The following is a 26,539-nucleotide window of genomic DNA, read 5'->3' as shown; positions in this document are numbered from 1 at the left end:
TTCACTGTCCCAAATCCTGGCCCATGCCCCCTCCCCAGCCTTGGGACCATGACAGCATCTGCCTCATCATTCTGGCATTTCTGACAGCTTCTCCCTCTCACACACCAGGCTCCTGCAGACAGCTCAGGAATTGTGTGTAACAGCCAATACTCTGCAAACATCTCGTGCCAGATTGAGCTGGGAGAGAATGAACACAGCCCAAGCCACCCAGGCAAGGCAGCAAGTGCTCCCAGGGCTGGGAGCAGTCAGGGCAGCCCTGCAGAGCACCCCTGGCCCTCTCCACAGCAGCTGCCATCCCCCTCTGTGCTCAGCCTGCTGCAGATGTGTACAGAGGAGATTTGGGTGTTTGTTCTCCAAACCTGCCTTGTTAATGCTGGAGGAATATTGACACAACGCTCCTTTCGAAGCAAGAGGAAATTGAAGCTTTTTGTTGAACCTGGTTTTTTCTTTAATCTTGGTTTTCAGAACAAGACATTTAACAACATTACCATTCATTTTTATATCACATGTTCAGCTGGGCTCCTGCTTTTGCTGCAGCTGAATGTTGTCTGCTTCCCCAGAAGTCCTCAGAGTGAAGATTTATGGAGAAGCAGACACTTGAACACACACAAAACCAGAAAATGCAAGTGGGTTTTACTAATGAGGCAGGCACTTAGCTGCATGCACCTCTCCACCAGAAACAAGTCCCACTTTAGCAGACACCAACAGCATCTTTTGTCTTTGTCTAATTTGGGAGCTGTGCTGCACAGAAGTGGGAAGGCAGTTAATGTATGCAAAGTTTGCTCGAGCAGAAAATGCTTGATCTGGTCAGGGACTGGAAGAACAGAAGCTCTGCATTCCAAACAAAGGATTCCCCCAGGAATGGGAAGTACTTGAAGATGTCCACTTCTGCATCTGGAATTAAAAGCTGAGATTTCTCACAGAGAAATGCAAATCAATTAAGTGAACCAAGAAATGTTTGGGGAGGAGAAGGAAAATACTTGGCAGGCAAACACTAAAACGTCAAGCAGCTCTGTGGGAGTCATGTCCCAGGGACTGGACCAAAAACATAATTAGTCTGTTGTGGAGATAAACACCAAGCTTGTGTTCTATTTTCTCATCCCAAACACCTCCTGGGCACTTGCTGCCTCACATCCTTCCTCCAGCAGCAAAGCTCTAAGTGTGTGAAACACCTGGGGGAGGAAGGGTTTTAGCAAAGTCTGAAGTGTTCCTTCCAAAGTGCACAGGCAGTAAACAACATTTCCTCTGGCTTTGCACTGCTCCCAGCCACACTGGGGGCACTTGTGGCATTCCCAGCTGATGGCACTTGCCTGGGAGCTGGATGGCAGCTCTGGATCCACAATGCCTTGTCTGTCACACCTGGCAGCAGCCAGAGCTGCCCAAGTGTCCCCACAGAGGCAAAAAGGCCACCAGTCCCAGCAGGCTGGCAAGGAAACAAGGGGCTTCAAATGTAGATCACATCTGAGTCATGCTGCTGAACCTGCAGGCAAATCAAAGAGGAAGAATTAGTGCTGGCTTAAAGTAACTCCCTTTGCTCTGGGTCTTTCTCTCCTCCAACTCTGGAGCCTTTTGCAAGATGCTCTGCAATAGTTTTTTCTTCCTTCTTTAAACAAATTTGCCTCGCCCCTGAGTTTAGTCTTAAAAGTTGCTTCTGTTGCCTCAGAAAGAGCTGCTCCCTCAGCTGCTGCTGCACTCAGCTGTGTCCTTTAGTTCTAAGCACACCAACCCTGAAGGAGGCATTGAATGTTATAGTCAGAAATGTTATATTCAATTGGCCCTAAACCCCTCCAGTTTCGTTCAGAAGCCTGATGGATTTGCTGTGGTTTTTCCCCATTCCCAATACCTTGCCCAATTAGCATTGCCTACAGACAGCTGATTTCCTTCCCACTGTTCCAGACCACATTTCCTTCCAGCTCTTCCTCATTCTCCAGCCCAGTGACATTTCAAAGCAGCTTCTTTTCTCCTGACACCCAGCTCATTGCTCTTCAGGCCTCTTTGACAGGGAGCACATGGAAGAGAACTGAGCTGTTGGGAATCCTGGGGATTTATTGGTCTCTCCCTCCCTGCCTTTTAAAAGCAGAAGACAGGCACAGTATGTTTTAAGCTCTCTATACCTGGGAGCACATTTCTCATTTCCAAGTCTGGCTGATACAAATAAAATTTAACACAGATCCTCCTACTGTGTACAGACATCTCTGCTTCATTTACCAAGGCTTACAGCTTTGCACTCCAGCTTAGATCAGAAGTGAGAAAAAACAGGCAGCCTCGAGTTATAAACATTCCTGAATGATGTGCCAGCACCAGGGGCTCCAAAATCCTGCAAAAGCCTTGTCAGCTGTGAGGCTGGGACAGAGCAGGACAAACCAGGTCCCTACAGGCAGTCACCCTCTCTGAATTCTCAACTTTTAGGCAACATTTAGGAATTTACTTACGAATCTGATTACCTTTATAATCTGTTTTCTGGTTCCTGTGCCCACACTGTTGGCAGCCAAGGAATTGGCTTGGGAAGATGACTTTTCCACTGGCACCATGTGCTGAATTTTGTTGGTGCAGGGCCAGCTGCTTGCAGTGTTTAACAAGTAAGCAGGGAAAGGTCTTTGAAGATTTACATCCACGGCATCTCCAGTTTCGAAGGTTTTCATCCATGATGGGGCCTTTAAAAGAACAGAGCACATGGAAATTTAATGCACTCTCTATATCAACACTCATTAAGCCAAAAAGAACATCAGATGAGTAGTCAGAAAATAAAGGCCATCTTTCCTCATCATTTTTCAAGCCTCCCTTCTGTCTCTAAAAAACCATTGACTCAGAGCCATTTTTGTTACATGAGGAACAACCTGCAGACAAAGCCAGCCCTATTCCTGCCCTGCTGCAGGAAGAAGCCAAAGAGTTTATTTAAATAACAAGCAACTTATGACAAAAATCTGGGTCTAGTTCCTCATTGCCTTAAAAAAAAATACACCAAGGCTATTATGACTTTCAGCAACCACAAAGCACATGAATGAGAATGTGAAGCAAACTGTAAGAAACCACATTTAAATGTGTTAGTCACAACAATTTCATTTGCTCCAAGACCTTAAACCCTGATTTCATAATCATAAAATGAAAGGATTATTTTTTGCTGATGCTCCTGGTATTCAGTGCAGGAAAAAAAGGCCTTAAGATTTTGTTTTGACATTAATTTTCCTCTAAAAGTGCTCATGATTCTAATATTTTATCATCAAGGGCAGTGAAGGCTTGGACTGGAATAGAGCAGCTCCCTTTGGGACACAAACACACTGTTCCATTTTGGGGCTCATGCTGGAGAAAGGGGTAGGGATTTGGGGTTCTTACACTTCCTAAGGAGCGATCCAAGGAGCCCAGGACTTCATTCCAGTGACTGTAAAGCCCAGCCTGTTTTTCCTCCAGTTTCAGAGCATGAATTTCAGACTTCAGTTCTTTCAGTCGATCTTCGAATTTCCTGCTGTTTTCTAAGTAGTCCAGCCTGAGTGCACACATTGGAGGCAAAAGGTTTAGGGTGGCACAATTTAACTCAAGAACAGGTGTTTGTGGAAGGAGGAGAGTTGGCTTTTGTTTCATTTTATGTTTTATAAGTAAAATGAACTCTGGCAATGCCAGCCTGGCTCCCCTGACCCAGTGACAAGGGAGTTCACTTCTCTCCTTTCTGCTTCCTAACTTTTCACCAAGCATTTCCTCCCAGACTAAGGGATGTCTGATGGATCAGCTCCCAGCAATTCCACACTTTAGCACTAGAGGGAAACTTCTGTCCTCTCACATGCTGTTGGTTCAGCAAGGTGCTTTGTCCCTCCCTAAAACAGAAGGTTCTGGATTTATCATGGCTTGATGCCACCAAAAAACCCTTCCCCTGTGAGAAAAGCCAGTGTGACACAGACATCACCCACACCAGCTCAGCAAAAGGCCTCCAGCCACATGCACATCCCAATTATTTAAAGATGAACAGTGATTCCCAAAGATTTCATTGCCTTATTAATTTGCACCACAAGCACGCTGATACCTCTCTCTCTCTATCTCAAAGGAGAGTCTCTTGAGGTCGATGTCCTTCAAATCCAGCTTGATGGATCCCTTGTCAAAGTTGGCATCTCTGTTGTCACCTGGGCAGTACTGGGGGTACTTGGCCATGTGCTGGAAGAGGCAACACAAGCACTGTCAGTCAGATCTGATGGGCTGATTTGGGATTTATCTCCTCAGTTCTGCAAGAGTGCCATGTTGAGCTATTTCCTAAGTTTCGGAGACACAGATTCTCCTGCAGCCCTTCCCTTGCACCCAGATGAAGTCCACAACCCACAGATCCAAGAGCAGAGATTTATCCTGGCTGCAGTGTTTCTATTTCAGCAGAGAATGAAAACCCAGCCTCAGCAGGGCTGGAGCAGAAGAGGGAGTTGGGGCACAGACCTTCAGCAGTGTCTTCTTGCTGGAGACAACTTCACCTGCTTTGCCTAAAGACAGATGGATGTGCCAGGATAACACAGCTGGCTCAGCACAACCCTGTCCACAAAAACTGCCTGGCTGAATGGCACCACGAGTTAGGCATGAAGGCAAGACAGGCTCTGCTCCCTAAGAACATCATCAGTTCTGGTTTTAACTCTTGCCTTGCCTTTCTTACCACCCTGAACAAACCCAGCTTCCACCCTCGCTACACTGCTTTTCCTCACCAGTTTGTCCCCCAGCTGGATGCAGCCATGCCACTACTCAGCTTGATGGGGGCTATAAAAATGTCATCAATACCTGACTATCCCTGAGGATGAAGTGGTGCCCAGTGGAGCAGAACTTACAGGATAATTAAGCCTGGTTATGTCTAAGAGCTTCTGCTTGGCTTTGCGTTCGGCCTCCCGGGCTTCGTGCAGGTCCTGCTTCAGGTGCTCTGCTTCCTTGGCTCTGCAAGAGAAACATCCTGAGGGGAATGGCTGATGGTTTCCAACCAACACATGGATTTCAGAGCTCACTACCTTCCAGAGAACAAGTCCACCACTGTGTTATCTTTACACTAAGGCGCTCATGGGAGGATGCTCACATGGAGAACTGACTGGACACAGCAGGACAGAGACACTCCTGCACAAAGTGGCTGAAGTACCATGATTTTCCTACTCCTAATTTCCATGGGCTCAGTTACAACTGGCTGATACAGATTCTCTCCAGGCCACGAGATCCTCCCTGAGGTGGGGAGAGGTTGCTCTTTATTTTGGCAAGTTTCTTGGCAGCATCCTAAAACAAGTAGAAGGATTTCTTAAGAACAGGGTTAAAAATCCTCTGTCAACACTGGCCTGCTCTGCATGTTCAGGGAACATGCAAACACTCAGAGTTGTTTATATTCCACATGAGTTTACCTGGTTTTACACTTCTTAAAGACCTGAAAGGAAAACAAGAGACCATTCACTTGGTACTAATGAATGAAAACAGCCTCATATCTCACAGGCTATAAAGAGTAAATTTAGATAGGTAGCCAGTGCTCATTTGATAACACTAAACAGAAGATGCTTCTGCATTCTGGATCTTTCTTGGTAAACATCTCTTTCTTGCCAAACATTCTCTTTCTTGCTAAACAAGCTTTGCATCTGATCCTCTGTAAGCTTGACCTGCAATACAACAGCAGTACCCAGGTGGAACAAACAAGGCACAAGGAGGCTTAGTCCCTCTGCAGTGTCACTTCAGAAATAATTCCTCCCTCCTGGGCTGGGCTCTGAGGAAAGCAGCACTCCCTGCAGCCCAGCTGAGAGCACACAGAGCCGGGGAAGCAAACCCCACCTCCTGTCAGACTCCTTCACCAGCTTCACGGCGATCAGCTCCGCCTCCCGCATCTTCTGCTCCATCAGCCGCTTCTCCTCCTTGCTTTTCAGAGCTGTGATCTCCAGCCTCTGGCGCTCCTGCTCGGCCTCTGCAGCGTTCTGGGCCAGCAGCTTGGCCTCTTCTTCTGCAATCTGGGCTTTCTCAGCCAGCAGCTCTGCTGCTTCCTGGGATCGGAGCTGAGGAGAAAGAATTTTTCTTTATTTTTCTCCTTATCTAGAGCTTCCAAAATCACCCCTGCAGGCAGGCAGGCAGGCGACATCTTTCACTAAGTGATAAAATATTATTTCTTAAATAAAAACCCAACAATTTAAGGATCTAATGTTCCTCCTCTGCTCCAGAATTTCCTGTGTCTCACCTCTGCAAAGGAAGGAGAAAAATCTTGGAGCTGGACAAAGCTGAAGCCAGCCCCTTCAGCTGCCTCTTTCTCCCAGTTTCAGCTCCAAGACTGTTTCCTATGCCCCACTCTTAGCCTGAAGAGAGCCCTGTGAGCCAAATACAGGGAGGGAACGGCTCACAGATTATGGCAGATCAGGGTTTTCCAGGGATTCCTGCATGCCCTTTCCACCAGTGATCAGAAACTCTCCAGCCTTGTCTGAGCTACCATTCCTGGTGTCAAAAAAATCCTGTTTCCAAACTAAGAAAGCCCATCAAGCACAAGAATATTCAATGTAACTCACCAGGGCCTCGTTGGCCTGCCTGGCTTCATCTTCCAGCTGGAAAAGGCGCCTTTCCAGCTCTTCTTTGGCTCTCTCAGCTTCTTCTCGGAGCTGCTTCTCCCTGGCCAGCCTCTGGTTCTCCATCTGGAAGCAGGATGAGCAATATTGGTGGGATTGCAGCAGAACCTCACCTGGGCCTGGGTGAAATGCATCAAATGAAGAAGGGGCTGCCCTCCAGCTCACCCAGAGGTGCTGGAGCTGCCTGAGCTTTGCAGCAGTGAACTCCTCAGGCAGACACTCCTGGTTATTTCAGGCTCCTGTGAGAGCCCTTGGATTGATCTGGTTTGTGCCCCAAATCTTTGGGATCATCTCTCCACACAAACACCTCTGACCTCCTCAGATGCCAGAGATGTTCCCACATTCAATCCTGCTGCACTTCCTCACCTCCCACACACACATTGATGGAATACAGGAGCAGCAAGGGCAGAGCTGCAGTAATAATCACTGTCTTCAACAACAAAGGAGCAGGAAAAATCTACCTTTTTTCTAGCTTTTTCTTCCCTGGCTTGTGCTTTCATTTGCTGGATCTCTATGGAGTCCACTTTTCTCCTCCTCATAAATAGGTCGTGGTTTCCAATGCACAACTGGAAAATCTGGATAGGAAAGGCACAGAAAATGGGGTTTTGATGCATTTGTGCCCCTGCCAGAGGGACAAAGAGGCCCACACTGGTCTCACAGGACAATTCTGACTTCAGCACAAGTGCTGGCAGCTCCAAGAAAATCAGAACCCAGGGCAGGCTCACAGCCAGGCACACAACAGCTCAGGTAAATTTGTAACAGGATGAGAGATTCCTTCTGTCCTTCATCTCCCTCTGATCCCATTTTCCTGAATTACACAGGCTGATCTAGGCTGAGATCCCAATATCACCCTTTTGTTTACAAACAATATTTCTCCGTCAGTATCACCAGGCTCAGCTTTAAAGCAGGAAAGCAGCTCACTCACCAGTTTGTTCACTTTGAGCTGAGAGGAGAAGAACTTGAAGACTTCTGCTTTTTTGTCAAGGGGTTTAATAGTTAACTACACAAGAAAAAGGAAAAAAAAAAAAAAGAAAGTAAGCACAATGAGGAGGAAAGTAAGTTGAAACTATCAAAACCAATGCAAACTTGAGCTCATCTCCACTTCTCTCTGGGGAAGCAGTGATTTATGCCACAGATAGGGACAGGGTAATGTAAAACTGTTTTTGTTCATAGAATCAAGCTGTGTTGCAGGATAAATCCCAGGCCCAGCCCAGTGGCAGTGTAGATGGGGGTTTTCCTGGTGCCAGCTGTGCACTGTCCCCAGAGCTCTGGAACAAGCCCTGGGTATCAGGAGAACAGGACACAGCAGCAACTCCTAGAAGCAGGCATGGCCTTAAAGCTAGGGAAATGTCAAACACCTCTCAGAACAGCAACAATTGAAGGGATAAACAAATGTGCCAAGGGCCTAAGGACTTGTTCCTCAGAGCAGCAGGTCAAAGTCCTGGAGACTTCCTCACTGTCTCAGTCCCAAGCTGTTCCCAGAGGCCAGGCAGGGTTGTCCTGCTGCCAGCTCAGTGCTCCACTCCATACCTTGTGCTCTGTTTGGCTGCAGAACAAAATATGGACTTTTTTTTTTTTTAAGGCCATGTTTTCTGTTCCTCATGGGTTCCCTGGCACTCTGTTCCTCTAATTCATCTGCAAGGTAATTCCTGTATAATTCCAGGGCATCTGAGTCATGTCCAGGATCATGTCCTAGAGCTCCTTTCACCCTCTAGGTAATGACTGGCTGCCTTTTGAGGAGCAAGGCTGTGATGTGTCACTGAATAAAGTGAACCTTAAACATAGGGCTGCCCAATTTCCCCAAAAGGGAGTTAAAGCAGTTTATTCACACATCTCAGACGAAGTTTGATGATATCAGAGACCAAAATTGTTTTGGAGGCAGCAAACCTGTAGTCCCCTCTGATTTAATGGATATGAATCTAAAATCTCATCTCAATTTTTGATCTCAGTTTCTGTGGGCTGTTTTCCAAAAGTCCCACAGAAAATGGAACAGGCTGTGCTGCCCTTTGGCTGACAAATTCCAGGTATTCCAGTACCACTGCAGTTTCCCTGGGTTTGTTTTTTCTGATTACAGCCTTCCACACAGCCCATGATTTGGACTGAGAATAAATTTTCCCCACTCCTTCCTTTTCTAGAAGCAAAAGCTGGGCTTCACAGTGAAATTGCAGTGGTGGGGAGTGAAATCATGTCCCAACAAACTGGCAGAAAACCATTAATCCCTCCCTGCATGTCTCCTCTTGCCACTGGGCTCCAAGGCTCAGCTGCAAGGACTTCTGTGTGCGCAAACAGCATTTAGGTTTTATGGATCATGGAATTCCTGCTGGGATAACTGAGCAAGGCAGGCACGGTGGCATTCATAATATCTGTCTTTTTCAGAGATCAACACATTTGTTTTGCAAAGGCCAAGCAGCAGGGAAGGAGCCAGCACAGAGTCAGAGCTCAGAGCAGCCTCGGGGAACCAAGGTTTCGAGCTCATCTGCAAGGCAGGGCTGTTATTTTTAGTTTTGTAACAAAGCTCCCCAGGATTTTCCCCTTCTCCCCCAAATTATTTCAACAGAGCAAGCTTTCAGCCTGTTCCAAGAATCCCAGTCCACACCCATGCCCGTGGAAAAAGAATAATACATCAAAGCCATCATACCTCTTTCTCACTACAGGAAATGTTTCTGATAGAGCTCCACTCAAAGGATTTATTGGGGGAGAACCTGTTATTAATGCTGTAGATATGAATACCTTTGGCATCAACTCCAAGCAGGAGATCTGTGTGGTTTTTATTTTGCTAAAAAACAAGAGAGATCAGTAAACGGCATTTTTGATGACATTAAACAACCATAGAGGAGATGCATCTATTTTAATATATTGATATTTGTAAGTATTTTAGGCAGTTGGTGTTTATATAAAACATTATGGATGCTGTCACTGGTAATAATAAACTCAGTCCTCTAGGCTGCTTATAGCAACTCAAACTATTTCTCCTTCCTATTCCATACCTGGAGTTACTCAAAACTTTTGTCAGGTAGTAAAATATTAATCCTAACTGTTTTATTCACCTGCTTATTTAGCAGGCAAGAAAACCAAGTCAGAACAAAACCAGAAGTCAGGAGTCCCAGTTCCAAACTCCCTGGAGCATTTTAAAAGGACAGCACCATCACCTGCAGCAAGTAAAAACTGCTAAAATAAGGCACTTACAGCAATTGGGAAATAATTGACACCATACATTTCCAAGTCTTGGGCAATTTTCAGATAGTTCATCTCAGCTTCATCCCTGGAGAATAAAGCCATGATTATGAAATGCCCTTCCAGCCTTTCTCTCCTGGCTGACTCCATTTCCCATTTAGAAAAGAAGAGGCAATCTGACCCTTTGTACAAACTTAGTTTTGCCATCTTGCTCTCAATAATAGAAAAAAAAAGGATAATAAAAACAGCATCTGGACAGAATAAAGAATAAAATAAAGAATAACAAAGAATAGAAGTTGCACCTATTTCAAAAGATGACTCATGGATAGTGTAATCTTCATTAAAATTCATTAAAAGTCTTATCCCTGTGTTAGTTTTGCCACTCCATGTCTTGGAAAACCACCCTTCCATTGTTTTCCATGAATGTATTTCCTTCAGGAAATAGAGTTCATTGAGAAATGAGTATTGGACAGAGCTCTTGGCCATGGCCAAAGAAGAGGGAGAATCTCTCCACCTACTTTTCTTCTCCCTTCAAAGTAAATCAGTAAATCTTTAGGAAAATATTCAATAAAAATAATGCTAAGAAGCCTCCAGAACAGAAATAAACAGAACCCAAATATTAGGAAAAGCTGCCTCTGGGTGCTAACAGATCCTATTTACTGTTTAATTAGCTTTCCAGACAGGCTGAATTACACTGAAAACAACAAATCCCATAAATAAATGTATGGGGTTTCCAGGAAATACAAAGATTTCCTACCTGGCAATACCCCTGTGCTCAGCATACCAAGCAGTGATCTTCTCTTCCCACATCTCTGCTGTCAGCTGGTACTGCCTGAGCACCTGCAGGAGAAGGAGGGAGGTTGGATCCCTAGGAAGATCCAAATCCAAGTTCTGCCTCTCCCAAGCAAAGTGAATGCAGAGGTGCAGCTCACAGCTTGGGCATTTTGCAGAGTTTTTAATGCTCTGATTAATCCCCAGCAATATCTGCACTGCAAAAAAGAGACTGAAAGATTTTGCACTGCAAAAAGAAGATTCAAAGATTTTGTACTGCAAAAAGGAGATTCAAAGATTTGATTTTGTATCAAATAAGACTCACCCTTTTGGGCAACAGCTCATCATGGGCTAGAAAGCCTGGCTCGTGGAAATTTGGGTCGTAGTCACCATACTGTCCCAAAAAAAAAAGAGTTATTTCAGTTTGTTAGAGGTAGAATGCAGAGGGAGCTGTTCCTTGCACAGTTTGAAGTAAAAGCTTAAGGCAGATTTTATTTTGGTTCCCCTGCACACATCCCCTCATCTGAGCAGTCCATGGAAGATCCTTCCAGAAAGATTACACTAAAATGTTAGGCCCAAATAAATCCCTTAAATTGCAGAAGCATAGAAAAAAATCCTTGTAGTGGCATTTAATGTTTTTTTTTTCCTAGTTGTGCTTGTACCTCCAAGGATGACCAACTTTACCAGCAAATTTTAACTCTGCTGTGTTTTACACACCACCATGTAGATGTGTTGGGTTAAACCAGAAAAAAGTCAATTAAAAAAGAGATTTTCTATGCACAAACCTTGGCCTGAACAGCATAAGAAGCCAGTAAAACTGTAGCTTCTGGTGAGCAATAGATTTCCTCATCCAGGATCTGCTTCTTAACCTAAACCAACAGAAAAAGGGAGCAAGTTCAAGAAGCTCAAAGTCAGGACTTAAGTCAGGCTTGAAATGAAAGCAGACATGCCCACACTAGAACTTGGCACCAAATATCACCTTTAGGAGTTAATAACAGCAACAAGAAATTGGCATTCAGGAACACAGGAAGCCTTTAGTTAGCAGTGCATTTAATGAGACCAAAAATGCCAGTCAGCTCTCTCCACACACTTACATAAGGAGTCCAAGAAAAGAAAATCCTATAAAACATCAATTTTATTGTCTGCGCTTCATTTTTTTTAACAATCCTTTTTTCTTTTTCCTGCCTTTGGAAAAGTCAGCTTTGCATCACATCAGACATCAGATTTTAGCTTGGGAGGGAGCTCTGGAGGTCAGGTCCAAGCAGAGCAGACTCAGAGCTGTGCAGCTGGCATATAAAAATCATAAGAAATGTTCTCCAGCTTTCCAGAATGAGAGAATAAAGGAGACTCTCAAAAGAGAAGCTGAATAATAAAGCACTTCATTTATTCATTTTCAGTGGTCTAAGCACAATCAGACAATGCTAAAGAGTCTTTCAACATTATTTTCATTTTAATAACCTGTGGTGCTACCAAGAGCAGAGGTGTTATAGCTTGCAAGGTGTTGTTTGATTTTAAATCAGTTGTGCAATTTCTGTTTGAAAACCTAAAGAGGGAAGGGGAAATTAATCTTCCCAAATCCTCCTCTCAGGGGTATTTAGCTTAGGAACAAGCACAAGACAACAAAATTTTGCATAGTTCACAGTCTTAAACACTTCCAAATAGAAAAATGACTTGAGCTAGCACAAGTTCTGTTCACAAACACACCTCTGTAGGTGCTGGAAACTGAAATGAACCACCAAGAAAGTTTTTGCTTTTAAATTTAGTCCCTGGTGAGCACAATCTGTGAAGCTGAGTTACAGTGCAGGGAACATTCTTTCTAAGCTGTTAAAATGGAAAGAATGGAAATATTTTCTTCCAATTTGGAAAGCTCCAGCTTTCATTCTCCACAGTGCAAATCATAGTCCAGAATTTAGAACAATGTGGATAAATCTCCCATAAGTGTCTGGGTTGGTTTGTTTGTTTGTTTTTTTCCTGATCAGTTTTTACAAGGATTTTTTGTGAAACTTCATGAAGAAGCAATAAATTACCTCATCTTTAAGCAGCCAATATTTAGCTTTAGTCATTGACATTTATTCAGGCATTTATGCCACATTAATTTGCAAAGGTCTGAAGAGTCAGGAGAGCTGAAATATTTAGGCATCCAGATGTCTGAACATGTTTTTCCTATTAGCATCCAGGTGTGAGCTGAAGTTCTTACAGTCAGGAAACTTTGCAAGTTCCAATTTGTTTCAGCCTTGTTTGCCTACTTTGGAATGAGAAGAATTTGCTAATTGCATACCTGCTAGTTAAGGCAGGTTCAAGCAGAAAAGAAAAAAAAAAAAAAGGAAAAATCAGGATTAAAAGAGTAGGAAAAGAGTTCTGCTGTCCTCATTCCTTTCCAAAATTAGCTCAAGAAATAATGTGCCAAGTGGTTGAAGGTTCTGGATGAAGTTCTGGTGGGTTTATGAACCCTCAGAGCTGCAGCATTTCCCCAGTATTTCATTAGCACATCCTCCTCAAGGAACAAGGGAATTTACTGGGTTTATTTCCAGCTGCAGACTGAATTTATCCCAGCTACCTGCACAGACTCATCCTGCTGGAATAAAGCAACACTCCAGGGGCTGAAACTTCCAGAGGGACTCCAGAGCAACTCAGGAGAGAAGCTGGATGCCCCAGACATGGGAATTGACCATGCCAAACTCATCTGTGGAGCTTTTCCTGGTTCATCCATCTTTATTTTTGATAAAGCTCCAAGAATTTGCTCCTTCATCTCCTTTTTGATGGAGCTCAAATGGTGTCTGCTGCTCTGCTCCTCTCAAGCCTTGCCATGTGAACAAACCTGGATTTCAGAATGCCTATCAAATTCCATGATCTTTTGTCCCTACAATCCAAAATGAAGGTTTAGGGAGTCCTTGTTTTCTGGAGGTTTTGCTCTCCAGCACAAAATCTCTCCAAAAGCCTCACAGTTCTTCCAGCAGTTCCAGCTTTGCATGGAATTTTAATTTTTTTAACACATATTAAGGAGCAAAACAAGCCTGGAATATTCAGGTTTGGAATTATCCCCCAAACTGCTGGGTGTTGTCACAAAAACCTGCAGAAGATCAAACATTCAGCTCACCTGGACACAAACCCACAGGAGGCAGGAGAGATGTTTGTATTTCATAAAAACAATGTCTACAAAGGTCTTGATACAGCTGAAGCAAGCAAAATTATCCTGAGCTGCCAACAAGATCAAAGACAATGCGAAAGGACTGGGGAAAATACAGAAGGAATTCATGGTTCAAAACGGTTCCTGACCTGAAGGAAGAATAAATGCTGGGTAATTTCCTGTAAGAGTTCCTCTTCTACCTTCTCTGGGTAGAATTTAGCCAAAAAATGAAAGCTAATGGGATCTTCTTTGGGGATTTCTTGATCCAAAACCTGTTTACAGATAAAATAAAATCAAATCAGCAGCAAAAAGGATTCATGAGTGTCTCAAGATAATATTCCTAAGGAAAATCAGAAAGCAGCCAATAATCCACTTAAAGCCTTCCCATATTTTAGAGGGAAGGGTAATTCTGATCTTTAATCTAACAGCAATCAGTGGTGATTAGTGTGGGAGGCTGCAGGTCAAATGGGATAGAAGCAATCAGAGCAAATAATCCTATTTTCACCTTAAGAAAAGCTACCATGTCAAATTCTGAGTTGTCATGGAACACATCCCTTTAGCTCTCGTGCTCCAGAAAGTCAATATTTATAGAAGTAAATAATTAATTGCCACCCATTCTGTCTCCTGTACCTTTTTGTCCATCTTTAACCAGGTGCACATTCCTTTAATTGTGTACTGCAAGCCAAAGAACCAGGTCTCCCTTAAACCAAGGGCTCGGCACACCAGATCAAACAAATCCTTTCCCTTCCACTTCATCTGAGAGAGAGAAAAATCAAGAAAAACATGTATATCCTAAATGAATTTGCTCCATTCGAGCCCTTCCTCCTATGAAATCTTATTTCACCTTTAGGTTTTTAATGAAATATTCTTGCTGCTGTCAGAGTTGCTGTGTTCCACCTCCTCTCCCTCTCCAGACACATCCAGAGAGCAGCTGGAGGCATTTAACCACCAAGCACTTGAGGGAATGAGGATTGTATTATTGATTCCGTGGGATGTGGCAAGTCTTTATTAATATTTGTCCAAAATTTTGACTCAATGGTTTATACAAATTGGAGAGACTGAGAGAAAGCCAGGGGAAATCAAATCAGGACACGGGGTAGGAATGCTGAACAATGAGAACACCTTTCACACCCCTCAGGTATTTCAGTGGCACCAGGCCAAGCCTTTATCCTACTCTGATTTAAATGAGTCTTCTTAAATGCTTTCATTTCAATTTAGCAGCCACAGAGAGCAAACTTTGATTCAAGGTCCCAAATTCACACACGTCTGATGCCTTGCTCTCTTCACCAAAGAGGCTGCTCATCTGTTTCACCACATTTCACAGCAAGATGATTTTATCTGATTGTTAAAACTAAAAACTGAGTGGCAAAAAGAAAAAAAAAATGAACTTTTAGGCAGTATTGGAGTGGAAAGCTGAAAATCATCCAGCAAAAGAGCAGTGTCTGGGGAGAAAGGAGAGGTAGCAAAGGAAGGAATACACTATTTGTTAACAAGGACTCTGATCTCTAAATCAGATTTTCCAAATCCTTTATTTCCACAATTCTGCCTGCAAGTACTCCAGAGCAGTAAGTCATACAAGATTAATCTATCCTGTTTCTAACCTAATAAATTACATTAAATGGCTCACAGAGCAGTCAGGTCTCACTAAAACTGCCAGTCCCACTGGAACTGAGTTTTCTAACTCCCCAAAATACTTGTGTGTCTTGTTTTGCTTTTGCTGGATGATTAGGAATTAATTAATCAGGGACAGTTCTATCCTTTCAATAGTGCAGCCCAATTTATTTAGCAATCGATCATTTATTTTTCCCCAGCCATGATTTCCCTAATTAATTTATCAGCCATAATTAATAGAACTGCCAGCTCTTTCATCAATCCTTTTTTCTCTTCTGCCCAGAGATCCAAACATCCACTGCAGGTAAAGAACTGGAGTTTATAAATGGCAAATTGATAGAGAATGTCCCAGCTCAACAAAAGTACCAGTTTATAAATTATTTTATCAACATCTTAGCACCAGCTCTGACCAGTTTATCCAAGCTGGAAGTGTCTTAAAGAGCTGTGTCAGTTCCAAAAAAAAAAAAAAATTTCATGGAGAAATAGGATCCTTACAAACAATTGGAATTAAGAAAGCAGTTTTAGTATTAATTTAGCTGTTCCAGTCAAATGGATTTCATGCAAACAGCTTTAAATTCTGAACAGAGTTAAGAGAAAAACACACCTGCAATTAAATAATCCATTATTTATAAAAATAACAGATCAGTTTTATGACCATCCACAAGCTGATAATCTGAATTTTTCCCATTTCTTGCTAACACAAAGGGCACTCCCCAGCTCCCCAGCACCTGCTGGCACTCTCACCTCACAGCTGAACTCCATCTCAGCATCCACTGTTATAATCCTGACTTTGAAAGTCTTTGGTTGTTTCTTCTTCAGGCCTCGGATGGACATATTTTTCAGCTGATGAGGGCAGCCACACCTGAAATCAAACATTGAGGGATGGAAATTCAGCAGCATTTTCTTGGTTAGATTCCAAAGTTGGATGAGTCCAAACATGCAGAATAAATTCACCGTTAGAGATGCATTTTTTATGGCTAATAAGGATGTTGGAAAAAAAAACCTTTTAAATTAGTTTGCTCCTTAAAGGAAGTTGCTCAGAAAATGTTATTGCTGTCTTTTCTCAGATTTTGCCTATCACAAACAAAATTCTCTTTCTCAAGGGTCTCTGCAGCATCTCCACTCAGTAGAACACCAGAAAATGCAGCTAAACTTTATTCTATCAAATCCAACACAGTCCTTTCCCATCAGTTATGGCTCCTTCAGCAACTAAACTTGGATTTCTTTATAACATGAGGTTTTAACTCCCTGAAATTATACAAATGCCAAGAATACATGCATTGAAATTCAGCTGAATTTACCACATTCTCTTGTGCTATTCACTCACAATGATAAAAGTAATTTAGAACAGGAATTTTCCCAGTGAAGTCTCGTGAAATTAATTTAATTTTGCAGAAGCTAACGGAAAATTCCATCAGCAATCTTCTATTCTAAATGTAATCACCTCCATGCCACCCAAAAAATTGAGGAGATGCTGCTTCCACAGGCACAAGAATCTTGTGGAAAGCAAATATTGAAAGCTGGAGTTAAATGATGGTGTGAATCTGCTCCAGGCAGTTCTCAGGCATTTCTTTCTGAGCACAGGAAATCAGCCTGTAAAGGTTTTTGCTTCTTTTTACTTTACAAAATTAACAGGTCAAACTTGTATAATGTAGTGAGAATCTGTGAACTGTACAGGGCAAGAGACTGAGGCATTCCTGGTTTCCTGCAATACAAGACTATTACAGTGTGGCAGAATTCCAATCTCCCCTTGAGGAATTCCAAAATAAAGCTCTAGTTTAAACTGAAAATTTCCATTTGCTTGCACCTTCCAGGATTTCATAAAATATTTTGCTCCTTTTTTTTTTTTCTGCTGAGCTCTAAATTGGCTTGCAAATGTATTGATTTTTCCACTTACTTTGTTTGTGCCACCCCCCCACAAATTTTGAGGGGTTAAATAGGAGGTGAAACAGATATGGAATATTTTCTTTACAGATTATAGGGAAGTTGAGGCAGGGAAGAAGAGATAAAATAGTTACCAAATCATAGGGATATCAGAGGCAGAGCTGAGAACAAGTGATGGAGACAACTCAGAGCGGGGAAGAGGAGCTCAGGAGGAAATTCATCCTTCTGACACCACTGGGGAGTTGGGGAGTCCTCTCCCTCCAGCTGCCTCTGGTGGAGCTTCTGCTGAAGTCTTGTTTGAGTTTAGGGCACCACTTCTGGAGCTGGGAAGACAATTGGAGTCCAAAGGAGAGGTCCAAGGGCTAGAAAATCACCTGTGGTGAGATGAAAGCACAGGCTGGAAAGAGAAAGGACGAGTGGTGAGACATGGTAATGGCTGCTCTTCAGGACAAGGGATAATGGGCTTCATGAAGGTGCAGACTGAGGAAAATTCAGTAATCAGGACATTACTGTGCTGGAAAAGCACAGAGTGGCATTTCTCTTTCTGCACTTCCCCCCAAAACAATGTGACAGCATTGTCCTGGAGACTGGAGGCACCCAAACCCTCAAAGGACTCCCCCAGTGCTGGTCCCTCCTGGCAGTGGCCACCACCAGCCCAGGAGAGCCACACCACCCAAAACCAGTGAAATGCAAGAGCAGCACACCCAGAGCCCAAATCCCATCACTCCAGGGCACCTTTCTCCTCAGGGATTACATTTTACAGTGAAAACCTGATCTTGCCACAAACTTTCTTCTATAATTTAGGCAGCTCAGTGCACCCAGCTGAGCAGAGCTCAGGTCTTTTCTACTTAGCACAGCAAAGAATTAAGGAAAAAGGGAATATTGAAAATCCCCAAAATGACCACAGCAATATTGACAGGGAGAGCATCATGTGAGGGCATCCACACCAGCAGGAAATTACCACAGACATTTTTTGATCTCTAATCTGCAAAATTAAATTTTAACCTGTTGCATTCCAAAGATCTTTTCCATCAATTTTTTTCAAAACTGTAAATAATTGTATCATACAGCATTTATAGCCTGAGAACTACAGACTTCTACACAAAAATGGAAATAGTTGTATTAGTTTTTAGAAGAAACATTAATGGCTGAAAACTAAGGAGAAAATAATTCATATTTAATATGTAACCTGAAACAGCCAGCTGAGTTAAACAGGAACTTGGAGTTAGGGCCAGTACAGAACATTCTCAGAGTTTCATATGGAAAATTCTGAACAGATAAAATTGAGCAGCTGGAGAAAAATGTACTCATTTTCTCAAAATATGAGGAAAATACCAGAGCTTTTCACTTGGACTTTGAAGTCATTTCTTTTTTCTTATATAACCAGGTTGAAACGACAATATAATTTGTTCAACATTTCCAATAGCATTTTTTTTGTTCTTTCCAAAATTTTTATTCCATGGAAAAGTACATTCTGAGTCACAGCAAAAAGACATTTTTGAATATCAAATTTTCCCCAGAAAAGTAAACTGCATTTTAATCAATAGCACTGGTAAAGAAATTGGAAAGGGTTTTCACACTGAATAGCTGAAATGAATGTCAGATCCTGACAACAGAAGCAAGAGCACTTAGCAGAGAAGATTTTAGAGAAAGAACTTTTTTCAAATAAGAGGAATCTTGCTGAAAAAAAGACAAGATAAAAAAAAAGACAAGAGTTTGCAATTTTTTGTGTAAATGCAAAAGCAATCCCTTCTAACAACAGGGAATCAAGTGCTCCAAGGCTCCTGACACCCAGCTCCAGTGATTTATTCCTGCAGGTGCCACAGGGATCCAGAAGGAGAAAAAATGTGATGGATCAGAGCATGAATGCAAAATAGGGCAGGGTGATGAAAGATTCCTGCTCAGCCAGAACTTGGGAACAGAGAGTTCAGGAGCTGGGAACAAGCACAGGGAGATGAGTGATAAAAGCTTGGTGTGGCGAGGGGAACAGCAAGGCAGCGATAGGGAACAAAATGGCAAGGAACAAAAGAGCCCCAAGTCTCTGTTGGTGCCCAGGATGAAAGGAGGGACATCCAGCAGCTCTGGGTTTGATTGCTCTCCCTCCTGGACAGTGAGGAAGCAGGAGCAAAGCGTGGGGTGCAGTGGGAAGAGCAGGAAGAACCGGCCAGGTGGCTGTGGCAGCAGCGGTGCTGATGTGTCACAGCACAGCCCTGCACTCAGATCCACGTGGGGAGGCACCCACACAGCTCACAGCACTCACTCACAGGCAGTCAGAGAGGGAAAAGTGAAACCTGCATCACCACACACTCACCAAGCTCGAGAAATCCACCAGAACTCAGCACCTTGGAGGCAAATCTCTCAAGGTGCCCGAGAGTGCGATTTATGCTCAGTGAAGCGGCTCCAAGGGGAATGGGTGCGTTTTGTAGGGCTCTCCACGGGGTGTAAAAACTTCCCTTCAGGTGACACTGGCTCTCAGTGACAGTCATCACCATCCATCACCCTTGGGGCAGCCACACTGGGGTGGAAAATCATATGTTTTTACACACACACACAAAGTCCAGTAGCACTTTTTAAGGTGAGAACTCAGGTACAGACAGGCAAAGAATTAATGGCAATGGAGACCCCTCTTACAACCTCATCATGAATCAGCCTTGAAAGGATCAGCATGGTCCTTACAGGAGCTGGAAACACAAAACCTTTGGGACAGCAACGAGGATTCAAGAGACAAGAACTGGGAATTACTTTAAGAGCCACCACCAGAAGATGCTTGAAGCACCCCACTGCAAAAGCACATTAGCACAGCCACTACTACAGCCTGAAAGAGTGGCAGCGCTGAAATATTTACTGCAACTCCGAGTGGCAGATTCCCCTGAGTCATTACGTTTCTCCCAGTTCCCGAATTTCCATACTCCAGCTCAGGAATTAATGCAAGCCATTTGAATGCAGACAACACAGGCGAGCATCGTGGGCTCTGTGCAGTTGTTGACTCACGCTGCTGCCTCTGCTCCCTGCCCGAGGAACAATTTCAGCAAAGAATTCACTGTTTTAAAATGGGTCAGCAAGATAAAGGGGTTTTTTACTCCTCACTCTTAAAAGAAGTTATCTAAAGTCACCAGTTGGATCCAGACTTACCTCACAGATCCTATTTTGAATGACGGTAAGAAGGGGAAAAAAATCCCTTTTAATCCAAAAACTCCGTATTTTCCCCGCAGACATCAATATCCAGCCCTCAGAAGTTTTGCCACTGAGAATAAAATCCAAGAACAACTTTTCTACTTGATCCCCTTCCCTTTGTTTCCATGAACTGCAGCATGTTAGCGCCCTCTGAAAAATCAAAGGATTGCTTTCCCAGGTGATAGGAACTCTTTAACCATTTCCTGCCTGCACCAGGGCTCCTCCCCACTTCCCTGCTCTGTAATTCAAACAACCAGGCACTAAAATAAGAGAAACCCACGAGTTTTGGCTTGGATAGATGTAAAAATGGATAATGAAATTCCAAATGATTCCTTGGATGGTATCTGATCAAATTATTTCAACAGTGTCTCCTGTTCTGCCCATATCAGCCACCTTAAGAAGGGAAACTGCCTGGAGTTGTGCTGTTAATTAAATATAATTCCCTACCTGTCCTCTTCCTGCCGTGAGAGATGATGGGACACCCACACACCAAAAAGAGAACAAGGCTCTAAACTGGGCAGCAGCCAAAATACCAGCAAAAAGGGGTAAGTGAGCACATTTAAATAAAAAAAGAGATGGCCTCAGCCTGATGTCACAGGGAAAGACCAGGAGCACATTACCTCAAAGCCCAATAATTCTGCCGTTATTCAGTTTCTAAGTGCTTTGGGGTTTTTTTGCTAACCCTCCATTTTATACAGAGATTTATAGAAACTGAGTATCTGCCAGGTTATGGATATATATCCAGGTTAGGGATAGCAAGGACAGGCCAGCTCTCACTCCATATCTACTATAATTATTCCAGATTTATATGGGAAACCTTCAAGATTTGTCTCACGTCCATCACTTATCAGCAGGGGGAAGAGCACAGTGTGCTGATGTGCAGAAACCTCAAAGGGGCTGCACTGAGAGTCAGCTCCATCCCCAAAATTCCATGTAAAGGGGTCCCTCAGCACCCACAGCCTGCATTTGTTTGGAGGAGAAGGCTCAGGGAGGAACCTCATCCCTCCCCAAAATCACCCGAGGGGAGGTTGTGGTGAGCTGGGGTTAGTCTGTTCTACTTGCAGTGAGAAGACAAGAAAAACACCTTTAAACTGAGATGAGAGATTTAGATTAGATATTAGTAAAGTGTTTTCACTGTTTGGGTGGTCAGGCATGGGAGTAGGTTGCCATGGTGGGGTTACCATCCCTGGAAAAGTCTGGATCGGGTGCTGGGTGGTTTGGGGTTATGGTGGCAGTGCTGGATACACAGTCGGCCTTGACAATCAAAACATCAGAATATCCTCAGTTGGAAGGGACTCATCAGGAACATCGAGTCTGACTCCTGACAGCACACAGAACGTTCCAGAATCCCACCACATATCAGAGTTCTTGAGCTCTGTCAGGTTTGGTGCCATAACCACTGCACCAAGGAGCCCGTTCCAGTGCTCCACCATGCCCTGGGTAAAAAAACTTTCCCTGATATCCAACATAAACCTCCCCTGACTCAGCTCCAGCCATTTCCTCAAGCCTTGTCACAGATGAGACAGAAGGGATCAGAACCTGCTCCACCTCTTCCCCTCATGAGAATATTGAGGGGTACAACAAGGTCTGACCTGTCTCATCTTCTCAAAGCTGAACAAATTAACTGACCTCAGCCACACCTCTTAAGGCTTGTCCTCTATCATCTTTAAGGATCTTTAAAGAACTCTTAGGGATCTTTCCCAACTTTAACCAACTCCTCCACCGACAAACCCACACTCGCACCTCCCTCACCGCTTCTGAGGGGGCGGCCGCCGCCTGCGCCTTTAAATACCGCCGGGAAGCCCCGCCCCTCTGGCCCGCCCAGGCCCCGCCCCTTCCCGCCGCGCGGCGCTTCCGTGCTCGGCGCCGCCCGTTCCGGGCCCGTCTCTTTAAGGCCCCCGAGGCGCGGCGGCGGCAGCGGCGGTGAGAGGGGACGGGGCTGCCCGGGGCTCGCTTGTGCGGGTCCCCCTGTGCCGCGGCTGCGCTCTGGGTGCTGCGTGACCCGCCCCGCTGAGCCCCGCTGCCTGCGCGGCCCTGTGGCACGGAGGCGCCGGGGCAGGGCCTGGCGCGGAGTGCTGTGGGGAGCCGCGGTGGGGGGGGGCCGAGGGCTCCGTCTCTTCGATTTCTTCTTTTCTCCCTGCCTGCCGGTGCTCGGTGGGTGTTGCCCGTGCTGCACACGCCTGGCTGCGTGGGGTGTTTGGCCGTGGGGTACAGGGGGGCCCCCCCCCACGCTGATTCCTTCCAGCCCTGAGCGCCCACGGCTGAGTCAGGCGTGGGAAAAGCAGCCCCCGAGTGTTTGCTGAAGCTTTCATCCTATGGTGTGTCCCTGTATCCCTAAAGTCTGCTTTTGATGTGTTGGGACATCAAAGCGAGTGTCTTACAAATTGGGGGGCATGGAGAGTTCACAGGTGTTGGTTGTGCTTAACAAGGGATCTGAGTGGGAGAGAAAATGGTCATTAATCTCCATTAGTTTTATATTGATTCGAGTCTTCTGTTGGCTTTTCCCCTGACTCTTGCAAGAGTGGTACAGAAAGCTCTCCCTAATTAAACCAAATAAGGTAATGGAATATAATTTACTTGCAGGAAAGAACTCAAAAGCAAACCCATGTACTATGGATCAGACAGCTCTTTGATGTGTCATTTCTGGCTTGAGAAGCTCATTACCTTCCTTGGGTTCCGTCAGCTCAGCTGGTAATGAGAGGCACACAAGGAAAGACTTTGAACAAAAGCTGTAGGCTGCTCCCTTGTTTGGGTGCTCTCTGTTCTGATGAACAGGTTTCCAGCCAAAACAGCTGCTGGCGTGTGTGTAATTCATTATTCAATGAATAATTTCCACAGCTACACTTTATTGTGTTAGTGACAATTGGGCTGATTCATTTTTTCTGGGGTAAGGTCTTGTCCTCATGCTGTTCTGTCCAGTTTTCCTGCTGTCCTGAAGGAGCTTTTACTGATAGCAAGGACACAGTGCCATCCCTTCTATATTGTCAAAAAGGCTGAGCTAGTGCAATACATGGAGTTTTGAATTGTTCTTCCAACAAAAAGACCTAATGAAGCTGTTAGTCTAAAATAAGGAAATTTTTGGTATTGGTCAGAAAGCGTTGATGTTTTTTACTTTGTTACAGTAACACATCTGCTTTTCTTGCTGCCAGGCACTGCATGACCATAACTGAACAATGTCTGTCCCACGTGGAGCTGTCCATGCAAAATGGATAGTGGGGAAAGTCATTGGGACCAAAATGCAGAAAACTGCCAAAGTGAGAGTGACCAGGCTCGTGCTGGATCCCTACTTGCTAAAGGTAACACCAGTGAACAGCTTCTCCTGCCTGCTGGGTTTTGTATTTTGTGGAGAAATGTTCTGCTGATTCAACTCTTAAAAGTTTTGATGACTCTTTACAAATCAAACTCCTTAAGGATGAAAAGCAGTGAGTGGTGAGGACTTACAAATTACCTGCTAAATGTATTTCTTTGAAGTGCCTTGTTAATGCACTTCATTTGATCTTTTTGGGACGGTAAGCTTTTGTTGTTTCACACTTAGATTTAATTTTTCATGTCCATGTGGAGCGTGCTTTGGAGACTTGACAGTTTATTAGTCACTTGTACAATAAATTTTATAGCTGTTTTTTCTGCATGTATAATTGTAACATTTCTGTGATCTTGGATTTAGCCCTTATTGATGCACTTCAAACAGGAAGGTTAAAAATTGTATTTTCTCAAATTTAAATAGAGAAACAGTGGTACATGGAGGTAGAATAAGTTGATTTTGGTGACCAAAAGGTTAAGTGTAGAGTCAGGATTGGAAAATGGGTCTTGTGGAGCCCATGTCTGTTTTATCCAGTAGAAGAACCTTTATTTCTTAACCTAATTTATTTAATAAAGGACTCTGAATTCTGCTGTTCTAATACGAAAAAAAAATACTTTTTATGTGAAAAAAATTATTTCAGCAAGAAAACTCTCACATAAAAAACTTTGAAATATAGATTTCAGAGCTTTTTCTTCCCCATCTCCTTTCCTCTAGGCTCAGTTGGCAACACTATCCTGGCAAGAGATTGGGAAGGGCAGTGCTGTGCTGCCTGTGGAGAACCTGTAGAGTGCACAGTTGCATTTCTCTTCATGATCCAAACTGAATCTCACTTTAAAACATACATAAGACTTTAGTGAAATTTATTTATTTTACATTCATTATATATTTACCCATCACGTAACTTTGAAATATAATACCAAGGTTTCTTTTTTTTTTTTTTTTTTTTTTGTTCCTTTTACAGTTCTTTAACAAAAGAAAAACCTATTTTGCCCATGACCCCCTGCAGCAGTGTGTTGTTGGAGACATTGTTCTTCTGAAAGCTCTGCCTGAGCGAAGGAGCAAACACGTGAAACACGAACTGGCTGAAATTGTGTTCAAGGTTGGCAATGTCATAGATCCCATCACAGGAAAGCCCTGTGCAGGAACCAGATTCCTGGAAAACCTGTCAGATTCAGAAAATCTCACCGAGGCAGATACCACCTATCTAAGTGAGAAACTTCAGGAACTTAAAGTTTGTTCAACAGACAAATAGTGGGGGAAATACTTTAAGCAGAGGGCTTCCGGCTTTTGTGTCTCTGTCAGGGATATTTGAGGCCCTGCTGTGATATGTTAAATGTTCCAGTGAAATTTGTAGTCAAAATAAATAGTACATGTAGTTGCTTATGCAAAGAGATGTTGCAGATTGATGGGCACCTGGAGCTTTGAATGAAAATGCAGAGAAAAATGCAAGTTTAGTGTTCACACTTCATTTTGTTGCCTGTAGTTTTGCCCCAGTGACAGTTCCCAAAGGCAGCTGCCCTCCTGGAATGGCCTCTCTATGTTAAGACAAGACTACAACTGTGTGGTGTTTAATTTTAGTGGGAGGATCATTATATTATTTGGTTGTTCTGTATTTCAGTCAGTCTTTTGTGGTTTGTAGGGTTACTGGAAATGATGCTATTAAAGCTTTTGAAAGGAAGTGTAGAATTTTAAAACCAGCTGCATGCTTGTGTCCTTATTTCCTCTTACAGTGCCTTCTGACTTCCACACTCTAACAAAAACACAGCCCTTTGCCTTTAGAGTGGCAGAGGGTGAGAATCAAAGCTTTGGGCAGCTTAGTGTGGCTGGCTCTGTCCCCTGACCAAAGGCAGGATTTCATTCTGGGAGAGCTGGATCTCACTGAGCTGCCAGCAGGACATGGGAGCTGATGGGAATACACAGCCTAAAAGTGATTAGATTTAGTCTCATCAGAAAAGCTAATTAAAATAACACATTTTGGGCAGCTAGAGGGGCTGGTTTGCTGCATGCTTTAATGTGGAGTGAAGGCCAGAGCAGTTAGTGATGAAAGATGACTTTATCCTGGTACAGCTCTGGGGATCTCGTGTCCTCTCCTCCAGGCATGCAGCAAGCTGAGAGCCTGCAGCTGTTGCAGCAGCCTCATGTGCTGACTTTGGATCTAAAAGGGCATCTGCCTCAAAATTTGTAGGTGTGGGAGGGGAGAGTGGGATATGAGAGCTGTGAGAAATCCTTTCCAAAGTGTCAGAATCAAAACCAGATCTAAAATCTTATTCTGTGACCTAAAATATCTCACTTTAAGCAACTGAGTAGCTTCCAGTTGTGTTTTCTGCTGTTGTCAGATTGTTAAAGATCATTTGCCCTTTAACTTCCTGCACAAAATCAGTTCTGGCTGCCTAAAAGGCCTGACTGAACTCAGCAAAGTATTTGGGACAGCAAGAATGGGAAACTTGAAGTTCCTTTGGTGCTTCAAAGCAAAAAATGCTGCTCTTTGAATGCCAGTGTTCGTGTGGAATGTCAAGAAACTTTCACTGAGAAGTCTCTGTGTAAAATTCTGTTGGCACGGGCTCTGAGGTTGAGGAATTGCCTCAAACATGTGGCTGTAGGGTTTTTCTTGTTGTTTGTGGCGCAGGTTTAGGTTTATGTAAATTCCTCAGGAACTGGAGCTGGCTGATCAAAGGAAAGGAAAAACCTGAGCTCTGATTCCTGCCCAGGTGAATGCAAAATGTGAAACTTCATCCAAGCAGGGATTGAGAGAACTTGATTACACAGGATAGAATTTGGTCCTGGGCTGTAGGAAATGCACTGAAGTTGTAGCCAAGCAGAACTTGACCCTCATATATGGGATGTAAGTGTTCTAATAACTAGATAATTATAAAAAATAGGAAAGGTTTCCTGTTTGCTTAATCAGTTGCATCTACAGTCTACATCTAATTAGGGGAGTTAATATTATTTTGTCTTGTA

The 26,539-nt window shown here is 43.7% G+C and overlaps 2 protein-coding genes across 4 annotated transcripts; one reads left to right on the top strand and one right to left on the bottom strand.

The window, feature by feature from the left end:
• Positions 1-601: 601 nt before the first annotated feature.
• On the bottom strand, positions 602-17,248 carry LOC121361698 (merlin-like). The gene is made up of 18 exons (XM_041482665.1): positions 17,241-17,248; positions 15,967-16,084; positions 14,242-14,367; positions 13,761-13,883; positions 11,270-11,353; positions 10,810-10,878; positions 10,471-10,553; positions 9,726-9,801; positions 9,178-9,315; positions 7,465-7,539; positions 7,001-7,114; positions 6,483-6,605; positions 5,764-5,981; positions 4,794-4,896; positions 4,016-4,143; positions 3,334-3,484; positions 2,445-2,654; positions 602-1,480 (listed from the first exon to the last, which is right to left on the bottom strand). Exons 1-18 carry the CDS (start codon positions 17,246-17,248, stop codon positions 1,445-1,447), a joined length of 1,983 nt encoding a protein of 660 aa, XP_041338599.1. The 3' UTR covers positions 602-1,444.
• Positions 17,249-22,124: 4,876 nt separating this feature from the next.
• Positions 22,125-25,275, top strand: MRPS17 (mitochondrial ribosomal protein S17). Of its 3 annotated transcripts, none has more exons than XM_041482844.1 (3): positions 22,125-22,203; positions 23,430-23,576; positions 24,543-25,275. In XM_041482844.1, the coding sequence occupies exons 2-3, from the start codon at positions 23,454-23,456 to the stop codon at positions 24,831-24,833; spliced, it is 414 nt and encodes a 137-aa protein (XP_041338778.1). In that variant the 5' UTR covers positions 22,125-22,203; positions 23,430-23,453; the 3' UTR covers positions 24,834-25,275. The 3 variants fall into 3 exon arrangements, with proteins under 3 accessions (XP_041338778.1, XP_041338779.1, XP_041338780.1); XM_041482845.1 differs by lacking the exon at positions 22,125-22,203 and adding an exon at positions 22,210-22,434; XM_041482846.1 differs by lacking the exon at positions 22,125-22,203 and adding an exon at positions 22,466-22,971.
• Positions 25,276-26,539: the final 1,264 nt, after the last annotated feature.

This window comes from Pyrgilauda ruficollis, unplaced genomic scaffold, assembly GCF_017590135.1.
Source record: "Pyrgilauda ruficollis isolate IOZ18807 unplaced genomic scaffold, ASM1759013v1 scaffold59, whole genome shotgun sequence".
Classification (NCBI taxonomy): Eukaryota; Metazoa; Chordata; class Aves; order Passeriformes; family Passeridae; genus Pyrgilauda; species Pyrgilauda ruficollis.
Note: the sequence above shows the minus strand (reverse complement) of the source record. Positions and strands in the feature narration are given on the sequence as shown.